General features: G+C 42.7%; 1 protein-coding gene across 3 annotated transcripts; it reads left to right on the top strand.

The window, feature by feature from the left end:
• Nucleotides 1-11013, top strand: CUNH17orf75 (chromosome unknown C17orf75 homolog). 3 transcript variants are annotated; one of them, XM_047080787.1, is made up of 10 exons: nt 1-166; nt 864-944; nt 2026-2151; nt 3035-3178; nt 3416-3473; nt 5492-5611; nt 6583-6647; nt 6801-6937; nt 8307-8410; nt 9002-11013. In XM_047080787.1, the coding sequence occupies exons 1-10, from the start codon at nt 27-29 to the stop codon at nt 9215-9217; spliced, it is 1191 nt and encodes a 396-aa protein (XP_046936743.1). In that variant the 5' UTR covers nt 1-26; the 3' UTR covers nt 9218-11013. The 3 variants fall into 3 exon arrangements, with proteins under 3 accessions (XP_046936743.1, XP_046936742.1, XP_046936744.1); XM_047080786.1 differs by having other exon boundaries at nt 6783-6937; XM_047080788.1 differs by having other exon boundaries at nt 6783-6937; nt 8307-8363; nt 9002-9115.
• The last annotated feature ends 428 nt before the right edge of the window (nt 11014-11441 follow it).

Genomic DNA, 11441 nt, shown 5'->3' with positions numbered 1-11441 from the left:
GCTAGGAGGCCGCCGCCGCCGCCGCGATGCTCCCCTCCTTGCAAGAGTCTCTGGATGGGGATGAAAAGGAGCTAGAGAGCAGCGAGGAGGGAGGCCCCGCCGAGGAGCGAAGACCCGAGCCACCGCCCAGCAGCCACTACTGCCTCTACAGCTACCGCGGAAGCAGGTGCAGCGCCCGGGCCGTCTCTATGGCCCCGCCCCGGCCCCGCATCTCGGCCCCGCATCCCGTCCCTGGCGGCTCGAAAAGCCTTCTTCCCCTCGGCTAGCTAGAGTGTCTGGCCCTAAGCTCGCTTCACGCCGTTCTTCCTGGCCACCGTCCTGGACTGTCGTGCCCCTCCTAAGCCTCCGCTCCCCAACTGTCCCTGTCGTCTTCTCAGCCCTTTCCTGTCGCCCCTGCCCTTTGGCGCAGTGCTTCGCACGCTCTCTAACGTCAATTTCTACCCCTGTCCTTCCTGTTACTATCGCCTGTTTTCTTCCATTGACCCCACACATTCCCCCTCTCCCCCCCCCCCCCCGATTATCCTCTGCCCTCGCTGCCTCTATTTCCTCTGTTGGGGCAGACATCCCTGGGGCTCTCTGGGCCCTGTAAAGTCTGGTTTTTAGAAGAAATTTCTTTGACTTTTGTGGATATCTAATTTAACCTTTCCTCCAGACCTTAACGGCCTGGAGAGAGAAGGGGCTTTTGTCAGCACTGTTTCATGGGTTTTCCCTGCCATGAGGATAGGCAATGGAGGATCCATGCACTTCCACCTTGCAGCATTTTAGTTGACTGTTCACCCGCACCCTGCTTGCAGGGGTAGGGGCCATACTCCGCTTGAGTTATAGCCCATAATTGATAGCTGTATTGCTTTTGCCATGTGCAGGTTGGCACAGCAGCGAGGGGACAGTGACGATGGAAGCCCAAGTGGCACAAATGCAGGAACTCCCTCTGGTGATGATTTCAGGTAAAAACATCTTGGCCATAACCCGTGCGTGTGCAGTTATCTTCTGTGCATCTCTCTGTCCTCTAGATATCAGTGGGTATCCTATTTCCATTCGGCTTTCCCCAAGTCAAACCATCAAGCCCACCTATCCCCTAGGAACCTCATCTGGATTTCCTCATTAGTTCATTCATTCAAGGCTGGGCAGATTGAAATACTGGTGGTGCCCCTGCTGATTAGCCAGAGGCAATGAATCTTAGTTCTTGATTGGAAACTGCATTAGAGATTCAATATCATATGGGTATAAAGTGATTTAAAATCCTCCCTTCCCCCCCCTCCTTTCAATACCTTTTCAGAGCTTCTCTGCTATGCCCTAGAATATAAACTCCAGGAGATTGTTGTCTCTCTGGTTCACTGGTATCTCCCTACCTGGCACCTAGGTAGGTACTAGGGTAGACGTTTGGTTTTTAGGTTTATTTATTCTGAGAGAGACAAGAGAAAGTGTGAGCGGGGGAGGGGCAGAGAGAGAGACAGACAGACAGACAGAAAGAAAAAGAGAGCCCCAAGTAGGCTCCACACTGTCAGCACAGAGCCTGATGCAGGGCTCGATCCCACGAACCATGAGATCATGACCTAGGCCCAAACCAAGAGTCAGACACTCAACCGACTAAGCCTCCCAGGAACCCTTAGGGTAGACATTTAATACCTATTTAATAAATGAATGGATGAATTAATGAACCTTAACACTTGATGCAAAGTAGGGTATACTACAAAAATATGTTCACTGACTGGATGATGGATGGTTTAAGGAATTTTTCAGGTGTTGCAATAGTATTGTATTGTGAAAAGTAGGTAAGGTGAGTGGAGGGGATTCCAGTGGAGTCATAATACTAGAGAGAATGAGCTGGAAAGGTAGGATTATTTTAAGTGTTTGATGATGTAGATCCTACTCGGCGACATACACTCCTAGAAGGCTCACCAACAGGAAACATAAGCTTTTTCAAGTCCTTAAAGAGACTGGGGCTTTTGGTAATATTCTGCCTTACGGGGTGTGTGTGCATTAGTCCACTGGTAAGGGATGTGTGTCTTTTATTTATTTGTCAAGCCTCTCCTTGGTGGACACTAATCTGCCATCTGAAGCGGAGCCAGACCTGCGCAGTTTCATTGCTAAGCGTCTTTCTAAGGGAGCAGTGTTTGAAGGGCTGGGTAATGTTGCATCTGTGGAGCTGAGGTAAGTGTAAAATGTGCTGTGTCCTGAATTTTTCTTTCTGGGCTAAATATGAGAAGTGATGAGAAATTCCAAACGATCAGCTCTTACTAGACTTGCAAAGTGCATCTTTGTTCCCTGGCGACCTGAGCACTGGGTCTCTCTCTCACACACACACACACACATTTGTGGAATGGAATTACTTGAATGGCAGACTCTGCCTCCTAAGTGCACTTATTTAGTCTTGCACTTGGAAGAAGAGAGTTAATTACCAAAATGAAAATTGTACACTTGACAGTCTGTAAAGAGCTTTCACAAACTTTGATGCCATTCTCTCTACAAAGGGGTCAAAGAGCAGAGAAGCAAATATAGTCAAAGACACTAAGATCACAAGGCTGGTCATGTTGATGGAGTTCAGGTGTAAACATAGGTGTCCTCCGTTGAATTCCAGCCATCTTTCCGTTACATCCCTTGACTGTAGTTCACTTCAGAATATGATTTTAGCATCAAGTCCCCTCAGAGGACAGCCACAGGCCAAAGATAAAGCCACAGGATAAACATGTTGTATCTGCCTGGAGCGTCAGGGTTTAGGGGAGAGAGAGAACATGGTTATATTTATGTAAATGTGGATATACCAAGAATGACAAGAGAATTTGTATGTGTTTTTCACGTAAGAGAGGAGAATTCAAAGGAATTCTGTTAGGTGCTGCTTTCGCTAAAGCCCATGATGGTGCATGTTAATTTTCTTCTGCTATTACAAGTAAACCAAGGAAGAGTCTAGGAAGTTCCGACCCCGTTTGCAATCTAACAGTATTGCCAGATCCAGATGATCAGGGTTCAGAGCAGTCCGTAAAATTAGGTGCATGAGTTAGCAAAATACTACATTTTACTGGTTTTTCTTTTCCAGGATTCCAGATTACCGGGTCGGTTGTTATTACTGTCTTTTCCAGCAAGAAAAACTGCTTCCTGAAACAGCAACAGTGGACTCTGAACGTAACGCTTCAGAGTATGTGGTCTGTTTTTTAGGAGGGTCTGAAAAAGGACTTGAGCTATATCCTTTCTTTTGTCTTTGATGGTATCAGGAAGAAAAACATGGAAAGCCAGGTGGAGGAGTATTACTACCAACCTCTTAAGAGCTTTTCTACCCCTTAAGTGTTTGCTTCATTTCATACTTCATACGACCACTTTGTCTTTGAATTTACAGTTTTCATTGAGAGATTTTATATTTCCCATTGAGAGATAAAAACACTGTCTTGATCCATCCTTTATTGCTTCCTTAAGAACATACTTTCAGGCTTGAATTGGACAAGTACATTCAAGGCCTGAAAAATAACATGAACTGTGAGGTAAGATGATTGTTTTAACTATTCAGCTTGAGATGATTAACATACTATAACTGCTGTACTTATGAAACCAAACAGGTGGATACAAAGACACACAGATTCTAAAAATGTACTGCTTTATGGGCTAGAAGGGTACTTGTTAAGAGAAGCAGGGAACCTAGTCCTGTAAGTGCTCTAAGTTTCACAAGACTGCTTCTAATATTTTGTATCCATGAAAGATATGCTCTATTAAATTCAGTGTATATGGTTAACTTGCCAAGAAGGAAGAGTATGCTCTTTTCCTGGCTTCTAGGCCCCTAAGATTTATATTCTGGTCAGAACTAATGCCCATGAAGAAGCCTCTGGCACCAAAGACATGCTATATAGTGGTCTAACTGCCCTTGAACTCAACATCAAAGATTTTTAGAAAAATCCCATTTTTCATTAATCGATCTTTTGTGAATTAGACACATCTGTATTGATTAATTTATCCATACCTTTAAAAAACTACACACTCCACTTGTGGCAGTTGCTAAAGTCGTTAAGAATTACGACTTTACGGGGCGCCTGGGTGGCGCAGTCGGTTAAGCGTCCGACGTTAGCCAGGTCACGATCTCGCGGTCCGTGAGTTCGAGCCCCGCGTCAGGCTCTGGGCTGATGGCTCAGAGCCTGGAGCCTGTTTCCGATTCTGTGTCTCCCTCTCTCTCTGCCCCTCCCCCATTCATGCTCTGTCTCTCTCTGTCCCAAAAATAAATAAACGTTGAAAAAAAAGAATTACGACTTTACTACCCATTACACGTGGTAACAATTCCTTTTGTCATGAGCTTACAAGTTCCTGCAGGAAGGAGAGCATAGGAGTGAGCCAGAGCAATGAGTCCGGGGCAAGCTGCTCTCCTAGAGTGGAGCTCTTCTGCTAGTCCCCAGTGAGCAGCACAGCCCAGAAAACCAGATATGCTCAGCCCAGATATGCACAGCCCAGAAAACCAGATATGCAGCATGTCTGACAGCTGGAGTGCTTTGATGAGCTAACTTGTGTGTCCTTCTCTGATCCCGTTCGCATGTGAATGAACTATCTCATTCCTTCAGCCTTTCAGCAGGTGCTTTATAAGCTCACACGTGGATGTTTCAGGCACTCCCAGGTGCTGGAGAGACAAGAATTATTAAGAGAGTATCTCCTGGGGGGCCTGGCTGACTCAGCTGGTAGAGCATGACTCTTATCTCGGGGTTGTGAATTCGATCTCTCCTTTGGTGTAGAGATTACTGAAATATAAAATCTTAAAAGAAGAAAATCTCCAGAGTGCACACGGTATACTGGGGGGGGGGGGGGGCGGGGAGGAGATGGACAAGTAAGTGCTCGACATTTCCCAGTGACAACATAGCATGGAACCCTATTGATTTGGTCTCTTTGTTTTATGTAATGCATTTCTAAGTGTGTGTGTTTTTTTGGTTTGGTTTTGTTTTTAAAGTAGGTTTCACACCAAACATGGGGCTTGAACTCACAACCCTGAGATCAAGAGTCCCATCCCATGCTTTACCAACTGAACCAGCCAGGTGCTCCTTAAGAAATTCAGTACAGAATTAATCCCCACTGTGCTCAGCAAGCCTAGGAAAATTATATCACAATTCCTTTTTTGAGTTGGTCGTGTTAGCTTGAAAAAAGGAAGTGTCTATCCCCAGTTCTTTACACTGTAAAGAGTATCATGAATTGGGGCACCTGGGTGGCTTAGTCAGTTGATGGTCTGACTCCTGATTTCATCTCAGGTCATGATCCCAGCGTAGTGGGATTCAGACCTGCATCGGGCTCTGTGCTGAGCATGGAGCCTGCTGGGGATTCTCTCTCTCTCTCTCTCTCTCTCTCTCTCTCTCTCTCTCTCTCTCTCTCTCCCCCCCCCTCCCTCCCTCTGCCTTTCTTCCCTTTGTGTGTGTGCTCCCTCCCTCTCTCTCTCAACAAATAAATAGATAACTACATATCATGAAGAAAATGTTAAGTCCACTAAAGTGAAGGCTTATATTAAACCAAATAACATTCTTTCTTAATCTAGGAAAGGGGCCTGGAGAACCATATAAAATCCTACTTGAGCAGCTGGTTTGAGGATGTTGTATGCCCAATCCAAAGGGTGGTTCTTCTCTTTCAGGAGAAGCTTACCTTTCTGCTGCATGCCGTGAGTATTGCCCAAACAAAAGCATTTCTTTAATTGAGAGTCACGTTGACAGAGTCTGGATTATTTAAAGACATACTCACTGTCTCTGAACATTACTTTTTCCCTCCTGAATATTCAAACTATGCTTGCAATCGGGATAGACCACTTTGTTTACTGAGATCTAGAAAGTTCTATTCCTAAGGTAGAATCACAAATACTAAATCTTCCTAATAGGATAAACATTTTTAAATAATACTTTTTGAAGTGATCTGGGAGAGGTATAATTTCCAAAACAATTTGAAAAGGAAAATAAAAATCCAAAGTGATTTTAACCATATAAAAATGTCCAAATAGGGGCGCCTGGCTGGCTCAGTCAGTAAAGCGTACAACCCTTAATCTGGGGGATGTAAATTCTAGCCCCACATTGGGGATAGAGTTTACTTAAAAAAAAAAAAATGCCAGATGAAAAATGAAAAATGCATTAACATATCCAGGCAATGGGGAAGGCTAGAGTATATGGCCAGGCTTTTATGTAAATATGTGGTGGGTAAATTCAGTGGAGACTGGATGGTCCATGAGACCAGGGTGGTAAAGCACGTTTTAGACTGCCCACTGACTCCTCTAAACAAGGCTCTGGAGGGGCGCCTGGGTGGCGCAGTCGGTTAAGCGTCCGACTTCAGCCAGGTCACGATCTCGCGGTCCGTGAGTTCGAGCCCCGCGTCGGGCTCTGGGCTGATGGCTCGGAGCCTGGAGCCTGTTTCCGATTCTGTGTCTCCCTCTCTCTCTGCCCCTCCCCCGTTCATGCTCTGTCTCTCTCTGTCCCAAAAATAAATAAACGTTGAAAAAAAAAATTAAAAAAAAAAAAAAACAAGGCTCTGGAGAGTTCTGGGCTAGTGCAGTGGTTATTGGGGAAGCTGAAGTTTAGTCTCAAATAGCTGCTCAATAAGGAAAACTGATACATGTATCAATTAGGCTTTATTTTTCTCTTGTAGGCTCTCAGTTATACCCCTGTTGAAGTTAAAGAATCAGATGAAAAAACAAAGAGAGACATTAACAGGTAAAGAACAGTTTTGCAAGGAAGGAAACTTTTCCACAGCAAGCCTGATATACATCTTTAACTCCCCATCCCCACACCGACCCCAGAATGAATTTGCTTTCTCCCTCTTATCCTGTAATACTGTGTGTGGAAAAGAACTTGTGTGTACGGCAGGTTTCTGAGCGTAGCCAGTCTTCAAGGCCTCATCCACGAAGGCACCATGACGTCTTTGTGCATGGCCATGACAGAGGAGCCGCGTAAATCTGTGGTCATCGATTGTAGTAGCTCCCAGCCCCAGTTCTACAATGCAGGTGAGCGCAACTTCTGAGGCACTCTTGGGAGCCTGTTTTTGCACTGAAAACACATGATACAAATTTATCCGTCCTGCCTTGTGCACTTGTACATGTTTATCTCAAACTCACCAAAAACAATAGCAATCCTAGAACCAGGATTGCTGGTTAGAATAGAATCCATGGAAATCCTGCCATGCCAGGCAATTCCCCTCCTGTGTATATAGAGAAATTCTCATATGTGTGCATAAGGAAACAAGTACAAAAATGTTCATAAAGGCGTCATTTGAAATAGCAGACTGGAAGCAAATGTTTATCAACAGGAAGATTGAAAAACTTACATTTGTACAGTGGAGTTCTACATAGCAGCAAAAATGCATGAACTAGAGCCGTGTGCCTTGGTATAGCTCAGAAGCATACTATTTAGTGAATCAGCTATTAAAGAAAAATACATAACATTTTAACGTATGCAAAGTAATACTATCTAGGGCTTAGAGATAAAAAGAAGTATGTGGCAAAAGTTCTCTGCCCCTTTCCCGCTTATGCTCATGCTCTCTCTCAAAAATAAAAAAAATATTTAAAAATAAATAAGTGGGAATAATAATCCTTTCTGATGGGAAAGGAGGGGAGTGTGATTGGGAAGAGGCACACAGGGCTCCAGCCAGTTGTTTTTTGTTTTGTTTTGTTTTTTAATATTTATTTTTGAGAGAGAGACAGAGTGTGAGTAGGGGAGGGGCAGAGAGAGAGGCAGACACAGAATCTGAAGCAGGTTCCAGGCGCTGAGCTGTCAGCACAGAGCTCGACGTGGGGCTTGAACTTGGGAATGACGAGATCATGACCTACACTGAAGTTGGATGCTTAACTGACTGAGCCACCCAGGCGCCCCGCCAGTTGGTATTTCTTAGCCAGGTGTTGAGTATATTATTTTTTTAGACTGTTATAGAAGTCTTTTTTTTTTTTTTTTAATTTTTTTTTTTTTCAACGTTTATTTATTTTTGGGACAGAGAGAGACAGAGCATGAACGGGGGAGGGGCAGAGAGAGAGGGAGACACAGAATCGGAAACAGGCTCCAGGCTCCGAGCCATCAGCCCAGAGCCCGACGCGGGGCTCGAACTCACGGACCGCGAGATCGTGGCCTGGCTGAAGTCGGACGCTTAACCGACTGCGCCACCCAGGCGCCCCTATAGAAGTCTTAAATAATTCACTATAAGTGTTTTTATCAAGAAAGAAAATCCCGACGTACACACATATTGAATCATGATGTTGTACACTTGAAACTAATATGTGTCATTTACACCTGTTAATAAATAAATGAAATAAATAGAACAAATGTCTTATGCTTTGTAGGATTTCATTTTTATTCGTTTAATTTTTCTAAAATACCTTATAGGAAGCAACCGGTTTTGTGAGGATTGGATGCAGGCTTTTTTGAATGGCACCGAAGGAGGTAACCCTTTTCTTTTTCGACAAGTACTGGAGAACTTTAAACTAAAGGTAATTAATTGGCTATGTGCCAAATGCCACATATAATTTTTGTCTGAATTTTCATTAGTACCAGTGAGAGAGTAACAGATCTGCTTTACGGCTGTGATGTCTGTTATGTTAAACAGGACGTTCTCAAAACCAGAATCTCCAGAAGCCATTTACTTTATATTTTTCAGGAGCTTCTGCATTTATATCCTTGCATTTCCAATTAATTGGGTTGAACGCTTGCTTGCATCTCAGGCACATCAGTCTTCTAATTTGTGATGTATCTTAGTTGGGAACTGTGCGTGCACGCGTGCGCACACACACACACACACACCCCAGTTCGGTGCCTAAGGGTTCAGAATTCTGATGGGGAGGAATGTTGTTACTTTATTTAGTTGATTTTAAAAGTATTTTTAAAAGTATTTTTATAAAGCAATTTCATAAGAAATTTTGTTCTCCCATGGGCAAAGCATATTAGCAGTAAGAATGATAGAAATATTTAAAATAAAAAACATCTCAGCAATGTAAGTTGAGTTCTCAGCTGGATAGGAGATATTTTTCAGGCTTCATTATTATCTCACTAAGCACATATTTAACTGGGAAATCTTTTTCTAGGCCATACAAGACACAAATAATTTGAAGAGATTTATCCGACAGGCAGAAATGAATCATTATGCTTTGTTTAAATGCTACACGTTCCTGAAGAACTGTGGGAGTGGAGATATCCTTCTGAAGATTGTTAAAGTGGAACACGAAGAAATGCCCGAGGCCAAGAACGTGGTGGCCGTCCTCGAGGAATTTATGAAAGAAGCCCTCGCCCAAAGTTTGTGATCACACGTTTTGAGATCATTGTATTGTGAAGTCGTACATTGAAGCCTTGGTGTTTGAAACTGCACTTGTCATAATTGTCATAGGATTGCTACTTAAGATTAGTTGAAACCCACTCTAGATTTTTTTCATTTTGTACTTGTAAAACTTAACTTACTTAGACATAAAAATCCGAGGACCGTCTTCACTGAGTCCCAGACACACGTGCGTTAGAGTCGTGGAATTTTAGTATACCACTGGCCCCATAAATTCTAGACTTCGGGGGGTTGATGCTCAAAAATCTTGAACAGTAATTCTGTGGCTTCTCTGAGAAGTTGGCTGCAGTATTTAGCAATTTTTCCTCCCAGAAAAATTGTAATACTTCTTTCTTCAATGTATTATAGCTTCTTGAAAAAAATGTCCTCCTAGTCCTAGGACAAGATTAGCCCTCCAACACCATTTCAAAGATAGATCTGTGCATCCTGTGGGTGCTTGGATAGATTTTTTGGTCTGATTGATAATGGTATGGATGATAAAACCAGCTTTTAAGTCAATACACAAATCATGAGTGTGTAAGAAATTAAATGAGCTTTAAAAATAGACGCACTAGCTTCAAGATAAAACCTTATCTCGGATGGAAAGCTACTGCGGAAGTGGCCCCCATCATTCATTTGTTCACAGGTATTTTGCCAACAGCCTGTACTTTGTCTTTTCTATGAAAATGCTAGTTTTCAGATGTTAAAACAGAAACAGTACATAAATTCTACAAGCAGACTGTAACATGAAGGACGCAAACAGATTCTTCATATCACAGTTACTCATTGATTTCAGTTTTTTGTATATTTGTTACAAGCCTCACGTTGTTTTACTCTGAATCAATTGAACGTGCCCTCATCTGGAGCCATTTATAATTCCCACGGAAGCCAACCGTAGCTACACACATATGATGGCAGTTTGTTCTGCGCAGCTCTTTAATAAATCCATTTGATAATGATTTTTGTTTAGAAGATCAGAAGTCCCATTCTCACTGCCGTCAGGATGCTCAGAGGAACACAAGCCCGTAAAAATCCTCTCCTAAACTCATCTAAATTCACTTAAGTGCTGAGTTTTAACTTTCAGAATGACTGACGATGGCCTTCTGCTTTCTCTTCTACAGAAGTCGAGGAACATGACTCACCAAGCCATTTCTTTTCCTTTAATGAGAAATACAATTCAGGATCTTCATAAAGGCTCTCCTATGGTTTTAAACTTTAATAACTTGGATTGTAGGCAGTATAGGGAAAAAAAATTCCAAATAGCATTTTTTATAGCATTACTTACAGAATGACTATGGGAAACAGGCAATTCTGTGGCACTACCCTCGAATCTGACTTTTTCTAATGTACTCTGTTGCTCATTTAGAAATCAATTTTTTTTAATAGACAACATTAGGACCTCAACATTTGGAGTCTAAAAAAAAATATTTTTCATTTTCAAATTCACATATCAACAGCCCATGATGTAAATGGCCTTTAAAAGTAAATGTATTACCTGCTTCAAGCTATTTATGGATACAGTCAAGGTATAACTGTACATTCCTTATGTGTACTTATATGTATTTATTTTGTGATGCAGGCTCACTACATTACACAGTTGTATACCATACAGTCTTATTTTAAAGCCTGTGACGAACTATCACTACTGTAGGCAAGGACAATGGTGACCTGGAACTGGATAGCTGGTTGGCCATGAGAAGAAACTCAGAGAGCTCATGACCAGAAACATGTACTGTACTCAAATTTTAATAAGCTAATGAATTAACTTTTAAAGTTTTTAAACAGGATTTGTGGGGCGCCTGGGTGGCGCAGTCGGTTAAGCGTCCGACTTCAGCCAGGTCACGATCTCGCGGTCCGTGAGTTCGAGCCCCGCGTCAGGCTCTGGGCTGACAGCTCGGAGCCTGGAGCCTGTTTCCGATTCTGTGTCTCCCTCTCTCTCTGCCCCTCCCCCATTCATGCTCTGTCTCTCTCTGTCCCAAAAATAAATAAACGTTGAAAAAAAAAAAATTTAAACAGGATTTGTCCAGGCACGGAATAGATTTATGTATTACTTGTGTGCTCGACACACAGAGGAAATGTATGTTTGTCATGTATCAAAAATGGCCTCAGTTTACCTATAATTAGATTTGTAATAATAATAATAAACTGACTTAGCTTCTCACCGACAGAGTCATTTTTATTTAACTATCTCCATTCTCAACGCTGACATTTTT

This window comes from Lynx rufus, unplaced genomic scaffold (assembly GCF_022079265.1).
Source record: "Lynx rufus isolate CCGP_SWC_20201006 ecotype Redwood Valley unplaced genomic scaffold, mLynRuf1.p SCAF_18, whole genome shotgun sequence".
Taxonomy (NCBI): Eukaryota; Metazoa; Chordata; class Mammalia; order Carnivora; family Felidae; genus Lynx; species Lynx rufus.
This window is presented reverse-complemented; position numbering and strand designations above follow the sequence as displayed.

What these genes read in the sequence shown, in the direction of transcription:
- CUNH17orf75 (XM_047080786.1), top strand. Translation starts at nt 27, where the DNA reads ATGCTCCCCTCCTTGCAAGAGTCTCTGGATGGGGATGAAAAGGAGCTA. An exon ending in CCCTCTGGTGATGATTTCAG is followed by an intron (nt 945 to 2,025) that starts GTAAAAACATCT and finishes TTATTTGTCAAG; the next exon opens with CCTCTCCTTGGTGGACACTA. An exon ending in GCCCCAGTTCTACAATGCAG is followed by an intron (nt 6,938 to 8,306) that starts GTGAGCGCAACT and finishes AATACCTTATAG; the next exon opens with GAAGCAACCGGTTTTGTGAG.